General features: G+C 43.6%; 1 protein-coding gene across 2 annotated transcripts in view; it reads right to left on the reverse strand.

The window, feature by feature from the left end:
- Window positions 1–17,147, reverse strand: part of LOC143996645 (sodium-dependent neutral amino acid transporter B(0)AT3-like) — a 159,171-nt gene that overhangs the window by 22,216 nt on the left and 119,808 nt on the right. For both annotated transcript variants that reach the window (XM_077491820.1, XM_077491819.1), the window contains 2 exons: window positions 14,636–14,764; window positions 14,389–14,545 (listed from right to left, as the gene is read on the reverse strand). In XM_077491820.1, coding sequence (XP_077347946.1) covers window positions 14,389–14,545; window positions 14,636–14,764 — 286 coding nt within the window. The remainder of the gene's footprint in view (window positions 1–14,388; window positions 14,546–14,635; window positions 14,765–17,147) is intronic.

The raw sequence follows: 17,147 nt of genomic DNA on the forward strand, positions 1-17,147 counted from the left end.
TAGCCTCTTGAAATTCTTTGTACAGCAGCACTAAGTTGTCAGTCACACATTCACAAGTACAGCAAGAATGAGGTGTTTATTTACATGACTGGAGCTGCTTGCAGGCTGCCTATACATAGTTAGTTAGTTAGTAAGGTTGAATAAAGACACCAGTCCATCCTGGGTGTCTATAATTGTCCCTATACCTGTACATTGCACACTCACATTGGTCCCTACCCTTAAGTAGCCCACAATCCAAGGTCCCCATTCATATACTAGGGCCAATTTATTTATTTTTTTGTGGTCAGAAGCCAATTAACCTACCTGCATGTCTTTGGGAAGAATCCCACACAGGCAGAATATGCAAACTCCAGGCAGGTAGCATCATGGTTGGGATTTGAACCAGTGACCCTTTTTACTGCTAGGTGAGAGTGCTAACCACTACACTACTGTGCTCCCCAAATTGAATTGAGATGCAGCAGCTGTATGGACAGACCCGCACATCCAAGTTTGACAGGCCTGCAGGGAGAGCTGCATGGCCCCAAATGCAGATAGTGTGCTTTTAAGGCCATGCATCCACCCCTGCAGGCCTTTCAAACTTGGATGTGTCGGTAGGTCCATACAGTGGCTGCATCTCCATTTGCTTTTAAAGGCTGTCTGAATGCACTGCCAAGCAGCTTCAGACATGTAAACAAATACTTCATACATGCTGTATGGGCCTCTGTGCCTGTGTGAATGAGACCTTAGACTGGGAAGATGGAGGAGCAGGCCTGGGAGACAGCCATCTGTACTGCATGCAAATGTACTGACAAAAAACAGCATGATAGGAAAAAGAGCAGAGTAACAGAGAAATGGCTCTATTAGTTTGCTATTCTTTCACTGTCCTTTCAACATGCGGGGGGTGCAGAGAGGAAACTAAGGAATATCCTTGGCAGTCCACAACTTTGAATCAAATACTTTTTTATTGATTATTTTTTTTCATACAAAAAAAAACTCCAAAACACACATCATTTAATTTCTCCCAAATACCCCCACCCAAATACAAATCCTCAAAAAAAAAAAAAAAGGAACAAAATAATATTTTTGCCATATTTGCGCTCACCAGTCTACGCTTGATATTCAATATCATTGTTAATTTTCCTCAATATCATTAGTATATTCAACTGCTCAGATAAATTAGAGACTAACCACCAGTGCCAGATTTTCTCAGATTTTTTAGGACTTCTCCTATGCTTATATGCCAATTCCTTTTGTCTTAAATTAGGATTAATCGCTTTAATCCATTGATCTAAGGTTGGCGGGTATTTTTGTAATATAAGTTTACGAGCCATATACATAGTTCTCACCACATCACATGCATTTCAATTGGAAGGGTATCTTCCGGTATAATCCCTAGCAATGCTATTTTTGGGTCAAAATAGACCTGTGTTGAGGTTAAGGAATTTAAAGTACCAAATACACCCTCCCAGTAGTGATGCAGTTTTGGACATCTCCACAGCATATGTATTAGTGTACCTGTATTAGTAGTGCACCTTGGACAACTTGATTTAACTGCTTTACCCCAGAAGTACAGCTTTAACCACTTCCCGACCAGCGTACGACGATGTACGTCGACAGCATGGCACGGGCAGGCATATTGGCGTACATGTACGTCCAATATTCGTTGCCGCCGTGCCATCGGGAGCGCGCCGCCGGCAGCGCGCTCCCGCGCTGGTCGGGACCCCCGTGAGTCCGGTCGCGGGACCCGCGGACTCGATCGCCGCGGGCATCCCCGCGATCGTCTCACGGAGCGGCCGAATGGAGGAAATGCTGTATAAACAACATTTTACCATTCTGCCTAGCAACTAGTGATGCTGATCTCTGCTCCATGTGATTGGAGCAGAGATCAGTGTACACTAAATGAAAGCCCAACCCCCCCACAGTTAGTAACACACCCCTAGGAACACTTAACCCCTACACTGCCACCCACTGGTTAACCCTTTCACTGCCAGTGTCATTTACACAGGAATCACTGCATTTATATAGCAGTAATTACTGTATAAATGACAATGGTTCCAAAAATGTGTCAAAAATGTCCGATGGGTCCCCGACAATGTCGCAGTCACAATAAAAATCGCAGATCGCCGCCATTACTATTAAAAAAAATAAATAATAAAAAATTATTAATAAAAATGCTATAAAACTATCCCTATTTTGTAAACGCTATAACTTTTGCGCAAACCAATCAATAATCGCTTATTGCGATTTTTTTTACCAAAAATATGTAGAAGAATACGTATCGGCCTAAATTGAGGGAAAAAAATGTTTTTTTATATATTTTTGGGGGATATTTATTATAACAAAAAGTAAAAAATAATGCGTTTTTTTCAAAATTATCGCTCTACTTTTGTTTATAGCGCAAAAAATTAAAACCGCAGGGGTGATCAAATACCACCAAAAGAAAGCTCTATTTGTGGGAAAAAAAGGACGTCAATTTTGTTTGGGAGCCACGTCGCACGACCGCGCAATTGTCAGTTAAAGCGACGCAGTGCCGAATCGCAAAAAGTGGTCTGGTCTTTGACCAGCAAATTGGTCCGGTCTGAAAGTGGTTAAAGGAGTATAATGGACTCTATGGATGGTAAAAAGAACTGGGTCAGGCATTGTGAGGAGGATAGGGATACCTCAAATATGTTCTTCAAAGCTTGTTCCCATTCTTTGTCACTAATGCCCCGTACACACGAGAGGACTTAATTCCGACAGACCTCCAAAGGAGTTCCGCCAGAGTTCCGACGGAGTTCTGGCGGACTTTTCGACCGAACGGACTTGGACACACACCATCACACCAAACTCCGACGGAGTCGAACGTGATGACGTACGACTAGATTCGAATAAGGAAGTTCATAGCCAGTAGCCAATAGCTGCCCTAGCGTCGGTTTTAGTCCGTCGGAGTAGCATACACACGAGCGGATTTTTCAAAGGGGACCGGGTCCGGCGGAGTTCCGTCGGGAAAATTTGAAGCATGCTTCATTTCTAAAGTCCGTCAGACTTTAGCGAAGCTAAAGTCCGTTGCAGCCCACACACGATCGGATAGTCTGACGGACTCAGTCCGTCGGACTTTGGATGTCGAAAAGTCCGCTCGTGTGTGCGCGGCCTTAGTGTCTCAAAATCTCTGCACCAACATCCAAAGCTACCCTCTTGTGGATTAGTTCTGGCTGTCTTTGTAAAGAGGAATATATGCTTCCTATAAGTCCCTGTTTAGATCATTTTACAGTTACTACCAAAGCTAAAATTGGTGAAGGTTTATATTTTAATAAAAATGTCCTTGCTTGACTCTGCAAAGCATATCGTAGCTGTAGATATTGAAAAAAAATATTTATTAGGCAACTGGTATCTCTGACAATTTAGCAAATGGTTGCAGAACTTCATTATCAAAAGGTTGACACAAATGCAGAATACCAGCCTTCTTCTATAGATCGAAATTCTCAAGCCTCGCCAACTCAGGCAATTCTGAGTAATCCATATGGGCACATATTGCGTATATCCCTCATGTTGAACATCTTGTTGAATAGTAGTCCAAATTTGATGTATTAAATTAAATGTAGGATAGCTACTGTAAGTTTACTATAGAAGTGATAAGCTACAATTAACTGCACCGGTGGATCTATCAGTAGTTACGAAAATATAATTTGCTGTATGGGATCCTCACAATCTATAACATTCCAACCTTATATTTGCTGGAGTTGGGATGCCAGATAATACAATCTGGCACTGGGAACGGTCAGGCCTCCTTCATCTTTAGGCAACTGTAAAGTTTCCAATATAATCTGGGGATGTTTATATCTCCAGATAAGATCTCTAAACAAAGTATCCATTTGCTTAACATTTTTTCGAGGGAGCAATACAGGACAATTATGTAACAAATATAGTAGTTGTGGCATCCATATCATCTTTATCAAATTAGCTCTACCTATTATCGTTATTTGCAGTTTACTCCAAAATATTTCCTACTTGCTTAAAGCGCTTAAAGCGGGAGTCCGCCGGGACTCCGCGTTTTTTTTTTTTTTTAAAGTCAGCAGCTACAAATACTGCAGCTGCTGACTTTTAAAATAGTGACACTTACCTGTCCAGCGCGCCCGCGATGTCGGCACTCGAAGCCGATCTCTAGATCGACACTCGAGTGCTGCCGCCGCCATCTTGGGTATGGGAATCAGGAAATGGAGCCTTTCGGCTTCATTTCCCGGTTCCCTACTGCGCATGCGCGAGCCGCGCTGCGCAATGAGGACGGTCCCCGCTGCCTCTGGGATCTGTGTGTTTCCCAGCAGGCAGCGGGGCACTTGCGGAAGGGGGCGGGCACTTGCGGAAAGGGGCGTAATGTACGCCCCTTTCCGCAGAGAGCTAGCCCGGAAGTGGGTGCAGTTACCTGGATTATCCAGGTAACTGCACCCCCCTCCCCCCTGAAAGGTGCCAATCGTGGCGCCGGAGGGGGGGAGGAATCCGATGAGCGGAAGGTCCATTTTAGGGTGGACCTCCGCTTTAAATAGAGGGACTACATTCCTCTCCACGTATGTATTTATTTGTGATGTAACTTGTACACCTAGGAATTTAAATATAGAAACTACAGTTATTTGAGAAGCAGATATTGGTAGACTAGTCACCAGGGGTCCACTGGTAAAATAACTGATTTATCTCAATTGATTGTAAAACCTGAGAATGAACCATATACTGCCTTTAACCACTTGCTTACTGGGCACTTAAACCCCCCTCAGTCCCAGAGCAATTTTCAGCTTTCAGTGCTGATGCACTTTGAATGACAATTGCGCGGTCATACAACACTGTACCCAAATGAAATTTTTATCATTTTTTTCCCACAAATAGAGCTTTCTTTTGGTGGTATTTAATTACAGCTCGGAGTTTTATTTTTTGCTAAACAAACAAAAAAAGATGTAAAAAAAAAAAAATCATGTTTAAAAGTTTGTTATAAAATTTTGCAAACGGGTCATTTTTCTCCTTCATTGAAGTGCGCTGATGAGGCGGCACTGATAGGCTGCACTGGTGGGCACTGATGGGCTGCATTGGTGGGGCACTGATAGGCTTCACTGGTGGGCACTGATAGGCATAGTTAAGGCGGCACAAATAGGCACAGATAAGGCAGCACTGATGGGCACAGATAAGGCGGCACTAATGGGCAAAGATGGGCACATAAGATGGCACGGATGGGTGGCACAGATGGGTGGCACGGATGGGTGGCACGGATGGGTGGCACGGATGGGTACCACTGATAGATGGGACTGATGGGCACTGATAGGTGGCACTGATAGGTGGCTCTGATAGGTGGCACTGCTGGGCACTGATGGGCGGCACTGCTGGGCACTGGTAGATGACACTGATGGGCACGGATATGTGGCACAGGTGCAGCACCTTTGTTAAGGCAGATTGTGGGCACTGCTGGGTGACACTGTGGGCACTGCTGGGTGGCACTGTGGGCACTGCTGGGTGGCACTATGGGCACTGCTGGGTGGCACTGACGGGGGGCACTTACTTTTTTTTATTGTTGCACTGGCAGGGGGCAGGTGGGCACTGACAGGGTTGCAGGTGGGCACTAGCAGGGTGGCACTGTGGGCACTGCTGGGTGGCACTGCTGGGTGGCACTATGGGCACTGCTGGGTGGCACTGACGGGGGGCACTTACTTTTTTTATTGTTGCACTGGCAGGGGGCAGGTGGGCACTGACAGGGTTGCAGGTGGGCACTAGCAGTGCTGGCCATGATCGGGACTGATGTCCCGATCACAGCCGCCGGTGATCTGCTTTTTTTTTATAATAGCCGATTACCGGCTCCGTTATATCACATGATCAGCTGTCATTGGCTGACAGCTGATCACGTGATAAGGGGTCGGGATCGACCCCTTGCACGGATCGGTGATCAGGCGAGTCTCGTAGACTCGCCGATCACAGAGCGCGCCACGCGCGCCCCTCAGGGGGCGCGCAGGCCGCTCGTGCACGGGACGACGTCAATAGACGTAGTCCCGGAAAAGGAGATCCGCGCTGTAGCCGTCAATTGACTATAGCGCGGATCTCAAGTGGTTAAAGAGGATGACGTATCACCCAAAAATAAGAGTGTTTTATCAGCATATAGAGCAATCTTATCCTCTCTTAAGGGTCTACAAAACCCAACAATATTCGATGACTGATGGACAGAAGCAGCCAACAGTTCCAAGGCCAGGTGATAAGTAAAGGTGTAAAGGTGGTAAAGGTGTAGTAAAGTAAAGGTGATAATGGGCATCCTTGTCTTGTTCCTCTTTGCAGTGAAAAAGGTGCCCTTATATGTCCATTTACCTGGACCCCCTTGCCATCGGGGCAGCATAAATGAATTTTATCCATTTTATAAACGGGGGTCCAATACCAAACTTTTCTAAGCAATGCCATAAATAATCCCATCCTATGCTATCAAAAGCTTTTGCCGCATCAAGCAACAATATAGCTCTATTACCCAGATTTTTAGTCGGAACCTGCAAAGAAGTAGGCGCCTTGTATTTACTGTAATAGATCTATTTGGAATGAAACCAGATTGATCTATATGCAATATCTATATCTTAGATATTCGTTTTGCCAATCTATTGGCTAACACTTTTGCCAACAGCTTCACATCCGATGTGAGTAGTGATATTGAGTGATATGATTCAGGATTATTAGGATCTTTATGTGGTTTTAACAAAACTATATATATTATTTAATGTATTTTAAGGGCGGCACAGTGGTGTAGGGGTTAGCACTCTCGCCTAGCAGTAAGAAGGGTTGCAGGTTTGAATCCCAACCATGACACTACCTGCCTGGAGTTTGCATGTCCTCCCTGTGCCTGTGTGGTTTTCCTCCGGGTACTCCGGTTTCCTCCCACAAACCAAAGACATGCAGGTAGGTTAATTGGCTTCTGTCAAAAATTGGCCCTAGTATATGAATGGGGACCTTGGATTGTGGGCTCTGTGAAGGTAGGGACCAATGTGAGTGTGTAATGTATAGGGATAGGGACAATTGTAGACACTCACTCAGGCTGGACTGGTGTCTTTATTCAACCTTACTAACTATGAAACTATCTATATATATAATAGATTAATTCATAGAGGGTGGAAGATGACCACATTCCAACACTACATTAAATACCTCTAGTAATCCAGGTAACAAATCAGTTCCAAAAACCCTATAGACTTCCCCCAGTAACCCATCTACACCTGGTGCTTTTTTTTAATAGGCAGGCTAGCAGAGACAAGTTTGAGTTCCTCTAATGTCAAAGGATGATCTAGCATCTCCCTATCAGCCACTGATAGTTCTTTTAACGTAATAGATTCAAGAAAGAGTTGCAGCTCCGCCTCCTTATATGAAAATGTACTACTATACAAGTTTTTATGAACATCAAAAACCACTGATGAAATCAGTGCGTACAGTTTCAGTTGGAGAAATTTGTAATCCTACTACTTGTGTCATTGGTTTCTAAGCTTTTACTTGCTGCTAAAAGATGGTCCATGTTTTCCCCATCCTCAAACTAAGGTTGCTGAAAGAAAAAAACATTTCCGCTCTGCTTTTTTACGAAAGAGCTATCAGCATATATCTGTTGTTTTTGTATTCACTTTTGTTTTGTTTCTATAGTAAGACTCGCTATATATTGAAGTTCAGCCTTTAAAACATCTGCCACCAAAAGTTCCCAAGCCCTAGATCTTTTTTTTTGATCCTTGAGATTTGAGAGATAAATAAGTCTCTTGTATACACTTTTAAAGAGTCCCACTAGATCTATGAAGATACAGATGGCTTGTTAACAGTACCATAGGCCAAAATGTCAAGCAATATTTTATTTTTTGAAGGAAAGAGATCAAACCAATAAGCGTTAATTTTCCATAGAATGTGTGTCTAAGTTGAATTTAAAGCTAGATTAAGAACCCAGCGATCTGACAGTCCTCTAGCTGCATAAGTAAACTCAGTTATCACAAGTAACATCATAGAGGTAGCTAATGCCAAGTTTATTCTAGATAAGGTCCAATGGTTACTAGAGAAGTAAGAAAACACTCTTTCATTAGAGTGTAACATTTGCCAGACTTCCATGAGGCCAATCTTCCAAACATAACCAGCAAAAGTAGTACATTCTGGGGTTACCGGAACAGTAGTTAAGCCAAATCTATCTAAAGAAGAATCGAGATACCAAGGGACATCAGTTCTATGAAATGGAAATTTCAATAGTTCTTTACTTTACGTACCTCTGAGGAATATGGGAGTGGTGTGTGTAATAAATATATATATATATATATATATATATATATATACATATATGAATATGGGAGTAGTGTGTATATATATATATATATATATATATATATATATATATATATATATATATATATATATATAAGCTATCATCACATATGATTTTCTATACATTGTACAGAATAAAAAAATATAGTGACCTTTAATGTCTATTTGTACCTGTCTGCAGGAGAAATCAACATAATTTGCAATCAACATAGATACACCTCTAGAATATGTAGTATAAGTAGAATGATATTGCCTACTAGATTGTGTACGCTTCAAGTAATTTAATTTGTGTATATTTAAATGGGTCTCTGGCAGGCAGATAATAGATGGGAAACTGTTTCAATATAGAAAACATTGCTTGTCTCTTTACTGGGTCGTTTAACCCCCTAATATTCCAAGATACTAGAACTTGCATTTGAGTTAACATATTACTTTGATATCAAGCTTTAGGACCATATCTGCAGATCTAATGCCCCGTGCACACGGTCGGAAATTCCGCCCGCAAAAGTCCGATCAGAGCTTTTGGTCGAAAAATGCGATCGTGTGTATCTGACTTTTGCTGGTGGAATTTTGGCCAGCAAAAGATTGAGAACATGTTCTCAATTTTTCAGTCAGAAAAAATTCTGATCGGAAATTCCAATCGTCTGTACAAATTCCGACACGCAAAAATTCCTACGCATGCTCGTAAACAATTTGATGCATGCTCAGAAGCATTGAACTTTATTTTCTCAGCTTGTCGTAGTGTTGTACGTCACCGCGTTCTTGACGATCAAAAAGTTCAGAAAACTTTTGTGTGACCATGTGTATGCAAGACAGCTTGAGTGGAATCCCATTGGAATTCAGTCAGAAAAACCATCAGAGCTTTTTCCGACCAAAATTCCGATCGTGTGTACACGGCATAATAGTCATTTCTAACAATGAAAAAAATCCTCTTAGCGAGGGCAAAATTTCTGTATTCCTTTAAGCTATCTGTTGAGCGCCTGCAAAAAATCTGTATAATAAATAAAAATAAAACAACAGCACAAAAAAAAAAACAGGAAAATACAAAGAAAGAAGATAATAATAATAATAATAATAATAATAATAATAATATGGAAAAAAGAAAAAGAAAAAAGTCCCAAAGCTTGTAAAGATCTCACATAGACCCTTTAAAAAATATCATCCACCTCAATAACCATTTCCTGAAAAAACATCACAATGTATACATAAAACATTTTTTTTCATTGGTTGAAAGCAAATCTTGAAAATTATTTAAAAAAAATCTCCAATAAGTTGGAGTTATTACTGGACGCTCTAAATAAAGAGAGAAAAAAAATCAAACTGACCTCCTCTCATATGTGAAAAAAGAGAGAGAGAAGAAGAGAAAAAAGAAAATAGAAAAAAAAATCCATTCTCTCTTTCCTCACATTCCATTTTATTTATAATGACTATCAAGCCATTTGGTGGCAGCCTGTGGATTTTCACAAAATTGTGCAACTTAAAGCGGGGTTCCTCCGGTGTCACATTTGGCACCTTTCAGGGGGGAGGGGGAGCAGATACCTGTCTAAGACAGGTATTTGCACCCACTTCCGGGCATAGACTCCCGCCGCGCTGTCTGCTGGGACACACACGGGTCCCAGAGACAGAGCGGACCATTCCTAGTGCACTGCGCGACTCGCGCATGCGCAGTAGGGAACCAGGAAGTGAAGCCGCAATGCTTCACTTCCTGATTCCCTCACCTAGAATGAGCGATCGATTGATCGGTCTCGGCTGCCGACATCACTGGACCCTGGGACAGGTGTCTATTTATTAAAAGTCAGCAGCTGTAGTATTTATAGTTGCTGGCTTTTAATATTTTTTTTGTAGGTGGAATCCCTCTTTAATTTGCTTCCACTAATTTAGCAGGGTATAGCATAAAAATGATAATTGCAGGGTCTGCAGTATTTTTTTTAACATCTTGATATTTAACACGCTGTTAAAAAAAAGTCCGGAAAGAACATAGCTTTAGTTCCATTAAACAGAACTTCCTTCAATAATCTGGCTCTTCTAAGAATAAAATCTCTCTCTCGTTGATTGAGTAGTCATATTAGAAATGGCTGGGGGGTTTACCTGCTGGTAAATGCCTACAAGGTACCCAATGTGCTCTTTTGACCAAAAAGGACATAGGGAAAGAACATCTCTCTATCGTCTGCCATAACCATGTTTCAGCAAATTCGGTAGGGTTTTCTCCCTCAAGCCGCGTACACACGTAGCCGTCTGTCCGACGTACTTAGTCTGGCGGACTTCCCGCCAGACTGTCCGTTGGACTTTCCGAACGGGCTACTTGCCCACACACAGCACTTTTTCAGTGGACTAATACGGCGTACTAAGTCCGCCGTACTATCCGCCCTACTTTTGAAATGAACGGACTCGCCCACACACGTGGAGGAAAGTCTGCTCATTTCGAGCGCGTCTCCAGGTAGGCGGGGCCCACGAAGGATACGTCGCTGGCCCCGCCACCTGGTATGGACTTAAAGGGGAACCCCAACGCCGAAAAAAATCGGCCGGTTTTCGGTTGATGTCACATGGATTGATGTCACATGGTGACAGTCCCAGCATCCTCCAGGACTGTGACATTGTAAGGGGGCGGGGTCACCATGTGACAACAACCCATGTGACATCAACCGAAGACCCCGCCCCTTATCCCTATATAAGTCGCCGCGTGCCCGGTCCCCGTCATTATGAGCGGAGGACTCGGCGAGGCAACATCTGAAGAAGAAGAAGAGAAGAACAGAAGAACGGAAGGCGGCAGCGACAGAAGACCGGGCCACCGCCTGTAAAAGAGCTAGAAGAAGGCGCGGTGGCCCGGCAGAAGAACCGAAGAGGGGGACAAGACCCCCGAAGTCGGAAGAAGAGGCCGGCAGCGAGGAAGAAAGCCGGGCTCCTCCGCTAGCAAAAGAGCTACAAGAAGATAGCGGAGGAGTCCGGCGAGAATACCCCCGAAGACGGAAGACCCCCGGAGCTGTGCAATAAACTATTTTATCTTGTGTGTTGTGTTTTTTTGTACTTTATTTTACAGGTGAATGGGTAGCGGTACATTGTACCCCATACTCATTCACATAGGGTGGGGGGCCGGTATCCGGGGGCCCCCTTATTAAAGGGGGCTTCCGGATTCCAATAAGCCCCCCACCCGCAGACCCCGACAACCAACGGCCAGGGTTGTCGGGAAGAGGCCCTTGTCCTCATCAACATGGGGACAAGGTGCTTTGGGGTGGGGGGGCCGCGCAGCCCCCCTTCCCCAAGGCACCCCCCATGTTGAGGGCACGCAGCCTGGTACGGTTCAGGAGGGGGGGCGCTCGCTCGCCCCCCCTTTCCTGGCCGTCTGGGTAGCGTGCTCGGACAAGGGTCTGATGTGGACCTGGGGGTACCCCCACGCCGATTTTTCGGCGTTGGGGCTCCCCTTTAAGTCCATACCAGGCGGCGGGGCCAGCGACGTATCCTTCGCAGGCCCCACCTACCTGGAGACCCGCTCGAAATGAGCGGACTTTTCTCCGGGCGGGAAAAGTCCGTTCATTTCAAAAGTACGGCGGACTTGCATACACACGGCCGGATTGTCCGCCGAAATGCAAGTCCGACGGGAAGATTGGAGTGTAAAACTACTTTCTAAGTCCGCCGTACTTTCGGGTCAAAAAAGTATGCCGGAGGCTACACACGAGGGGATTGTCCGGCGGACTTGAGTTTGCCGGACTTTTCCACCCGCTTGTTTGATCGTGTGTACGCGGCATCAGAATGCTCTGGGAGACCCACCAATCTAATGTTATGTCGAATACGGTTTTCATGATCTTCCAACTTATGAACATTAATATCAGATTTTTTCAATATTTTTAAAATATCTTTGCCCAGTGGCTGTGAGGTGTCCTCTAATTCTTTAACATGATCTTCCAAGACAGATGTTCTTTAACTTATTTTCTGTACATCCTGTCGTACAAAAAAAAATTCTTCTTTAAGTCCTTGCACTTGCCTGGTTAGATTGCCTATAGAATTCTCACATTGTTGTACCGCTTTTAGCACATCTAATAATGTAGGCTTTGATGGCGTTGGTGATGCTGTTAATACTTTTTAGGCCATTTGACGGTTTATCAGTGAGCTGTCTCATGCGATTGTCCCTTTCTTCAACGTCACATATTGAATGATCCGTGTATTTCGGTAGAATAGTTGTATTACTTCTAATTCAAGAATCTTCCAACTTTTCGCTGGGATCATACAGAAGGACTTTATTTTCACCATCTTTTGATAACAGTGCAATTTTTGCAAGTTTGGCAGCAGCAGCTCCTTTAACCTTCTCTTTTGCAGATTTACCACTTGTGCTTGCTGAGAAAATATATCATTATCTTGCATAGGGGCTGCAGCGTTTAAAGCTCCCTGTCCCTTCTTCCACAATTTTTTGGTTTTATTTCCACCTCTCCTTTCCATTCTTTCTTATTGCCCTTCCCTTTTTTTTCCCTTTCTCTTCTCTTGCCTTTTTTCTTGATTTATTTTATTTTTGTTCTGTCATTTTGCAGTTTTACAGCTCAACTCTCTCAAACTTTGTAAAAGTTGTAAAAGTTACATGTCCCTTTAATGGGGATTGCCACAAGTTTTCACGAGCTCTGCTGATTTCCAACAAATTCCTACTAATTCTGCCAATCTCCACGAGCTCTGCGGATCCCAGCTGGCCCGAAGCCGATTGCAGCTCCTGTCTCCACTGGAAGTCACTAGCCTCCCTCCCTGAGTCTTCCCGAAGTACCTTGAGGCTTGCCTAATGTGCTCTTCAAACACCTCCCACTCCAGCCGCCGGGGGCCACCGACAACAGTCGAAGGCCTCTGATCCACCGACAGCCACCAGTCAGAAGAGGCAGGGAGAGAAAACAGTGAAGGGGCCAGAGCACAGGCAGACATCAGGCTCAGGATAGCACGAAGTAGCACCTGATCTCCCCTGTGAGGGATCACAGGGGAGATCAGGTAGACCACCGCCCGGAGATCTCAGGATACCTCAAGGATGCCACCGGCACAGCAGACCACAGCAAGTTTCCCCACCGAGCAACTACTCCGGTCTGGGTCCAGGAAAATAAGATGAAGTAAGGGGAATGCAACGCAAAACAGAGATAGTGGAATGGACCAAACACAAGCTAACTTTCCACAATCCAGCTGGCTCTCATCTTACAGACGGCTGTACTTTGGGGAACATTAAGGCAAATTAATACAGCTGTCATCTGAATGCTCTAGGCATAGGCATTTTGGAGATTGGCTAGCAGAGACTCTCACATCTCTTGTATCCAGTCCATAACTTTAACACAAAATGTAGTGCCATCCACCTGACTGTGCTGTCTGACTGGGTAGTTTATATCTCAGAGCTGGATGGACACAAATACAAAATAATTTGGCTGGTAAAAAAAAATGTATCTGCATTTCATCTGTGTATTTTCATGTTTTTCAGGATTTCAGCTTAAATCATTTCCAGTATATAGACGACCATAGTTTGTACTCTTTGTAAAAATTATGTTTTTGTAAATCTCTTGTGGATTGTAATGCCCTACTCACTTAGGTTGCAGCAATTTTTAAGAAATCCCACTATTTCTTCTAGATTTTATATCCATGTTTTGAATGCAGGAAATGAGTGGGGGAACACCCACAACTCCCACATGGATAGAAACTTAAAAGTATGACAGGGAGATGTTGTAATTACAGTTCCTAAGGCTGCATTCACACCTGAGCGTAGCATTTTATGGCAGAAAATCATGCAAATTGACCGCGATTTTGCAGTGTTTTTACCGCGACTTCGCTGCATTTTTTACAGCGTTTTGCCGCGATTTTGTGCAGGGCAAAAGGTCACCAATGTAAAAAGAAGAAAAACACCCAAATCTGCCCGATTCGAGCAACAAAAAAGGGTCCGGAACTTGTTTGAGCTTCAGGCGTTTCGGCTTCAGGTGACATGGAGTGGAGATGTGAACTATCTCCATTGAGAATAATGGATTTTTTTCCCCTCTAGTGTTTTGTAGCTTCAGGCTTCAAGCTACAAAACGCTCAGGTGTGAATGCAGCCTAAGAGATAAAAAAAATACCTATGTGAAATTTTGATTCCACCTTCACCAAATATAATTGTGGGTAAACTGCCCCTTTAATAATTAAAGATGATTACCTGATCCAAAAATGCTTGAAGATTACATTCTTTTAGCTTAAGATGATGAATTATTTTAGGGTAGGTAGCATTGAGATTACCTAAAACCTCATTGTAGTTGTCTCTTGTAATATTCCATTCACTTATTTCAAACTCATTTATTAAGGAAAGGATATTGCTGAAATAAAAATGACATATTTTTGTTCATTCAGATTCTATATAAAATATAACACTTACATGCTATGTGCAAAAAGGTTATAATTGTTACCTGTCCAAACAGTCCCAGTAAGCAAGTGTTGCTTTGAATCCCAAGATGCAAAATATTGGAATAGAAGCATATAATGATGACATACTGTTGATGACCGCTATTGTTATAGCATCTTTTTCGCAGTCATTCCTGAAATATAATAAATGTATTTTATTTATGGTTGGTTTCTCTAGTTTGACATTTTAATGCATATATTTAATGCATAGTGCAAATATAGTCAATATTAAAGTCCAACTTCATCTCCGGCGACAGCCTGTCCATAGAGACGCAGAGGTGCTGCCCTCCTAATCCATGTGCCCGGCCCCTAATTTACATTCAGGGCACTGGACGCATGGATTTAAATTTTTTTTGTTTTTTTTTAGAAGCATGTGATTGGGGCCCGAGGCTCTAATCAGCTTCAAAAAAGGGTGCTGCTCCCCGAGCCCATCCAGTTCTGTGACAATAGTGAATAAATATTCACTGTTATCTTTCTCCTCCCAGCCAATCCCAGCTCAGGAAGCAGGTCCTGAGACCCGATTGGCAGATAGTAGAAGCGATCCTATTGGCCACCGAGAAGTGGGAGGAGGGAGAAGACACAGGAGAAGCTGCGCCGCCATGAAGCCGAGGAGATACCAGCCACCACTGTTCTGCTCCATAAAGCCCCCTGCCCCACCCCATATATTAAAAAATATTATAATACATGCCCTAAATACAATTGTCTTCCAGCTGGTCACATTGGTGATTAAGATCCTTCTTTTTCTTGTCTGGGGTTGGCAGTAGGTGGTCCTTACTACTGTACAGAATGCCACAATTCAAGCATGCAGCTCAGCAGGCCAGGAAAGAGGGGGATAAGCAAGCAGCCCTCCCCCTCGTACCATACGAGGCCACATACCCTCAACATGGGGGTAAAGTTTGCCGGTGTGGGGGTTTGTTTTGCCAGCTGTTAAATGAACCTTTGGGAACTACTTCAACACGTCCCAAGTGTGACTCAAAATGTATCTCTTCATCCCCTATGGTAAACATAGAGATGGATGGGCGGTAAGCTCAGTGCTTAGTGGACACAGGGACAAAAGTGACCACCATGAACTGTGCTTTCTAGCTACAGCAGTTTGGGCAGGTCGCCACAAAAAAAACAAAAAAAAAAACATGGCGCTTGTGTTCCAAAAATAGAAAGAAAAAGAGAAAAACATTAAATATAAGAATCTGCAATTTCACTATGAGATATACAGTATCTCACAAAAGTGAGTACACCCCTCTCATTTTTGTAAATAATTTTATTATATCTCTTCATGTGACAACACTGAAGAAATGACACTTTGCTACAATGTAAAGTAGTGAGTGTACAGCTGGTATAACAGTGTAAATTTGCTGTCCCCTCAAAGTAAATCAACATACAGCCATTAATGTCTAAACTGCTGGCACCAAAAGTGAGCACACCCCTAAGTGAAAATGTCTAAAATGGGGCCCAAAGTGTTATATGCCCTAACCCTCTTGGGCATGGAGTTCACTAGAGCTTCACAGGTTGCCACTGGAGTCCTCTTCCACTCCTTCATGATGACATCACGGAGCTGGTGGATGTGAGAGACCTTGCGCTCCTCCACCTTCCATTTGAGGATGCCCCACAGATGCTCAATAGGGTTTTGGTCAGGAGACATGCTTGGCCAGTCCATCACATGTACCCTCAGCTTCTTTAGCAAGGCAGAGGTCATCTTGGAGGTGTGTTTTGGGTCTTTATTATGTTGGAATATTGCCCTGTGGCCCAGTCTCTGAAGGGGGGAGATCATGCTCTGCTTCAGTATGTCACAGTACATGTTGGTATTCATGGTTACCTCAATGAACTGTAGCTCCCCACTGATGCAGTACTCATGCAGCCCAGACCAAGACACTCCCATCACCATGCTTGACTGCAGGCAAGACACACTTGTCTTTGTACTCCTCCTCACCTGGTTGCCGCCACACACGCTCAACACCATCTGAACCAAATAAGTTTATCTTGGTCTCATCACACCACAGGACATGGTTCAAGTAATGTATGTTCTTAGTCTGCTTGTTCAGAAAACAGTTTGCAGGCTTTCTTGTGCATCATCTTTAGAAGAGGCTTCCTTCTGGGATAATAGCCATGCAGACCAATTTGATGCAGTGTGCAGCGTATGGTCTGAGCACTGACAGGCTGACCCCTCACCCCTTAAAACTCTCCAGCAATGCTGGCAGCACTCATACATCTATTTCCCAAAGACAACCTCTGGATATGAGCACGTGCACTCAACTTCTTTGGTCCACCATGATGAGGCCTGTTCTGAGTTGAACCTGTCCTGTTAAACCACTGTATGGTCTTGGCCACCATGCTGCAGCTCAGTTTCAGGGTCTTGGCAATCTTCTTATAGCCTAGGCCATCTTTATATAGAGCTGCAATTCTTTTTTTCAGATCCTCAGAGAGTTCTTTGCCATGAGGTGCTATGTTGAACTTCCAGTGAGCAGTATGAGAAAGTGAGAGCAATAACACCAAATTTAACACACCTGCTTCCCATTCACA

Source organism: Lithobates pipiens, unplaced genomic scaffold (assembly GCF_037356315.1).
Source record: "Lithobates pipiens isolate NorthernLeopardFrog02 unplaced genomic scaffold, aLitPip1_a1.2 Scaffold_19, whole genome shotgun sequence".
Taxonomy (NCBI): Eukaryota; Metazoa; Chordata; class Amphibia; order Anura; family Ranidae; genus Lithobates; species Lithobates pipiens.